General features: G+C 55.5%; 1 protein-coding gene across 1 annotated transcript; it reads right to left on the bottom strand.

Annotated features, from left to right (window-relative positions):
* Positions 1-1,523: 1,523 nt before the first annotated feature.
* Positions 1,524-3,309, bottom strand: LOC102699344 (UDP-glycosyltransferase 73C1-like). The gene has a single exon (XM_040527976.1). The coding sequence runs from the start codon at positions 3,183-3,185 to the stop codon at positions 1,662-1,664; it is 1,524 nt and encodes a 507-aa protein (XP_040383910.1). The 5' UTR covers positions 3,186-3,309; the 3' UTR covers positions 1,524-1,661.
* Between the last annotated feature and the right edge of the window lie 738 nt (positions 3,310-4,047).

The raw sequence follows: 4,047 nt of genomic DNA, 5'->3' as shown, positions 1-4,047 counted from the left end.
ATGTGCTAGATTTGGAGTTCGTTTTGGTATTCCCAATTACTGGCATCTCGTACCTTTTCCGTCTCTATGCGCGCGCTTTTTCCATCTTCCCCGCACGCTATTTCTTTCTTTGCCTCTGCTTGCGCACATCCTTCATTGCCTCTATTGACGGCCACCTCTGCCCGCGAGTTCCTCGTCCCTCCATCCAGAAATCGCCTCAACCGAGGGCGCCGCTTCCATCTAGGCTACCAGATTCGTCTAGGGCGTCGTTCACAGCAAGAGAAAGAAGATGGGCTGGCCAAGAAGCCGCCATGGCCGATTCTGTTCACCAAAGAAAAGACGTCGTGGCCGATCTTGCGTCGTCCTGACTGATCTCGCACGTGCACGGAACAGATAAAAACAGCTTAACCAACTATTAGCCCCACCCTTAGATAAACTAACTAATTTTAGAAATTTAAATATAGGGATACTCTTGGACTTGAAGGAGATTTAGGAAGAAAATTTTTATAGAATAACTCCTAATACAGTAATTTTAGAAACCAAATTTTGGCAATCTCTTGGAGATGCTCTAAGCATCGACTTATGCCAAGTTTAAGTACTAAAATAATCCTAATCACTTTATTAGGGATGTACCTTGTACTGATGTATTGCTAGATTAACTACTACATACGGAATACGTTGCACCGACCGACCGACGTATTCCTACCTGGTCCTAGTCCAATTGCTATATATCCCATACCACATATACATACACTAATCCATAATTCGGAAAAAAGCACGGTATAATTTTACAATTCAACAAAATGACCATTTATTGCCTGACTCCGAGTGGCTGTACAGCAGCCCCTCTCTGACGTTGATGACCAGTGGGAGCTCCGCCACTCCCGTCTCAAACTGTTTTATGTCGTTTTTTCTCAACTGTAAGGCGTCGAACGGTCGTTGATACTGCTTGGCTTGCTGCCAGGTTGATTGTTGGTTTGTGGTCGTCCGTGTTACAGAAAAATAGTGATCAGCTGACATCGACGACTATATATGGACTAACGGTCGTAAATTTAGATTTTTAATCTTAAACTTTCAGTTAGTTTTGGAGTTTCTTTTTACCGAAATTTATTTTCTACCCTTGACTTTTTATGGATAAGGATACGCATGTAAAATTTTTATTTACAATACACTTTTTTCATGAAATTTACATCAAATGTATGATTACTCCGAAGCATTTGTCCAAATTTGATAGCATGTATAACGAATCTAAATAAATGTTTCATTTAAATTATTATAATATACTACTCCATGTATATTTAATCTAGTACGTATTAGGTTTTAATATTTTTAAAACGAATTTGGAGCAAAGTAATTTAATCATGCATATAATTACTTTGCTCCACTAGCAAGAATCCTTTTGATGATTAATCATGCATATTTCCTATATGCTAATGACATATAATTATAATAAGGGACCGCCTATTCAGCAGTCAACTGATTTTGATTTTGGTTGATGGTATCAGTCGATTGATTAATGCTGGACTTGCATGAAAACAGTCAAAAACCACAAAGCAAAGGGCAGTCGATTATTTCAGATCGAAGGGTCGATAAAATCAACCAATGGATACCAAAAAGGGCAGTAGACTGCCAAATAGCAAAAAAATGTTATAATAATCTTGCCGAAAAATTACAGTATCGATCTAGGATGGTACTACTGACAAGGCAGCATCTGCTTCGGTGTTGTTGGTGCTCTTCTCTCCGAGCTGCTTCTTCGTCGACAGCTCCGAGATGTAGCCGATCATGTCCGTCAGGTCGGCGTGCGACGACCCACCTTCCTCCACCGCCGCCGTCGCCTTCGCGGCGAACTCCTTGGCGCGCGCCCTCCTCGCCGCGCCTTCCGCTCCGCCGTCCATCAGCTCGGTCACCACCTTGACGACGTCGGCGCTGGCAACGTGCACACCCTCGGCCTCCGCGGGGAGGAACAGGGTGGGCACCTTCACGCCCGACCTGACGCCGACGCCGAGCACGTCCACGAGTAGCCGCTCGCTGCTGAACTGGTCGGAGAAGATGGGCCACGTCAGCGTCGGCACGCCGTGGGAGATGGCCTCCAGCGTCGCGTTCCACCCGCAGTGGGTGACGAACCCGCCCGCCGCCGGGTGGGAGAGGATGGTCACCTGCGGCGCCCACCCGCGCACCAGGAGGCCCCTGTCGCCGACGCGCTCCTCGTACCCCTCGCCGTCGAGCCACTCGCTCACGGCGGCGAGCTTGGCCTCCTTGATCGCCCAGATGAATGGCCGCCCCGACGCCTCGAGGCCAAGGGCGAGCTCGATTACCTGCTTGGGCCGGAGGTGCGCGAGGCTGCCGAAGCTGACGTACAGCACGGACTCCGGCGGCCGGGCGTCGAGCCACGACACGATCCGGCCGGCGTCGACGTCGGCGCGGTTGCCCCGGCTGGCGCTGGCTTCGGCGTCCAACCTGGCGGCGCACGTCGGCCCGATTGCCCACGTCGTCCGGCCGAGCGCCGCCGCGTAGGCGTCCACGAAGACGCCCTCGATGTCGCGGAACGTGTTGATGAGCAGGCCGTCGGCGGTGGCCTCGGCCTCGTCCACGTCGTGGTCGAACTTCTCCGCGCCGGGCCACTTGAAGAAGCCGTGGAACGTGGCCTTGTTTCCGACGGCGCGCACCGGGAAGGCCGGCACCTCGAACGGCTCCAGGTGGTCGACGACGCGGTCGTACACGCCGTGCTTGGCGAGACAGTGGACGGCGAGAAGGAAGTAGGCCGACGGGCAGTGCATGACGAGGCGCGGGATGCCGAGTCGGTCGCAGACGGGCGCCGTCCACGGGTTGCAGGCGTCGGCGACGAGGCAGTCCGGCCGGCGAGGCAGCGCCCGCACGTACTCCTCCAGCGCCGCCTCCATGCTCCAGAAGGCCTTGAAGAACGCCTGGTACATGGCCAAGTCCACCAGCTGGTCCATGTTCTCCACGCCGTCCGGAAGGCCGAACTCCCGGCCGGGGAACGCGACCTCGGTGAGCTCGATCTCCACGCCTTCCCTCCGCGCTCCCTCCACGGCCGCCCTGTTCCGCGCGGCGTTGACCGGCGTGGTGACGACGGTGACGCGCGCGCCCCGGGCCGCGAGGAGGCGCCCCACTTCCACCATCGGGATGATGTGGCCCTGCGCCGCGAGCGGAACCAACAGGAAGTGGAGCTCCTCCGCCGCCGCCATCTCCTGAGCTCGCTGCCTCGGTCTAGCTAGCTCTGGTCGTCGAACCGGCGAGGCGAAGACGACGGCAATGGCGCGCGCAGCAAGAGGACGAGATCGAGTGAGGAGGCTGGAGGCGTGGAAGGGACTAGCTAAGGTACGTGTTGTACACGCCGTCACGCCGTGGACGGTCGACGCCGACGGCTGGGTTTGTCGCGTCGCGCCGTGGCGACGGCGGATTGGCCGGATAGACGGGCGGAGGGTGAGGTGACGTCATTGCCAAGTTATGCTTCGTGTCAGTACGCGAGCCACGCAAACGCGCTGGGACCACGCGCTCAGATAAGGCCATCCAGGACATACACAGTGCAAGGATGCCAGGAAGTGATTCTAGAGAAAAATAAGATAGTATTTAGAATGAAGCCCCACACTCTACATTGCAGACTATTTTAAAGGGACCTATACATTTTTTAAGCTTTTCTTTTTCCCCTTTCCACCCCCAGTGCATCCCCTCTCTTTCTCACTGGACAGTGGAGTAGTCGGGCGGAGGGCGGGCTTAACAGTGGAGCTCGCGGGCACTTCGGGCCGCGGTAGCGCGGCAGCTCGCTCGGGCAGTCGAGGTGGCAGATTTCGGCAGCGGTCACATCCTAACTATTCGGGAGCGTCGGATCCCGGCAGCGGCCACGTCCTGCGGCAGATCTGGGGGACGGCGGCGCGTGGGGGCGATGGCCGGCGTCGACGGCGACCCAAGTTAGGAGCGGCGGCGGTGACCGCCGTCGACGGTGACCCGGGTCAGGAGCGGCGGCGGTGGTCGGCCTCGCCCTCAACGGCGGGTAGATCTGAGGGGTGAGGGCGCCTTTCTCTCCTCTCTCTCTTCCTTTCTTTGGCG

This window comes from Oryza brachyantha, chromosome 10 (assembly GCF_000231095.2).
Source record: "Oryza brachyantha chromosome 10, ObraRS2, whole genome shotgun sequence".
NCBI lineage: Eukaryota > Viridiplantae > Streptophyta > Magnoliopsida > Poales > Poaceae > Oryza > Oryza brachyantha.
This window is presented reverse-complemented; position numbering and strand designations above follow the sequence as displayed.

Coding starts and splice junctions, on each gene's coding strand:
- LOC102699344 (XM_040527976.1), bottom strand. CDS start 3,185: ATGGCGGCGGCGGAGGAGCTCCACTTCCTGTTGGTTCCGCTCGCGGCG.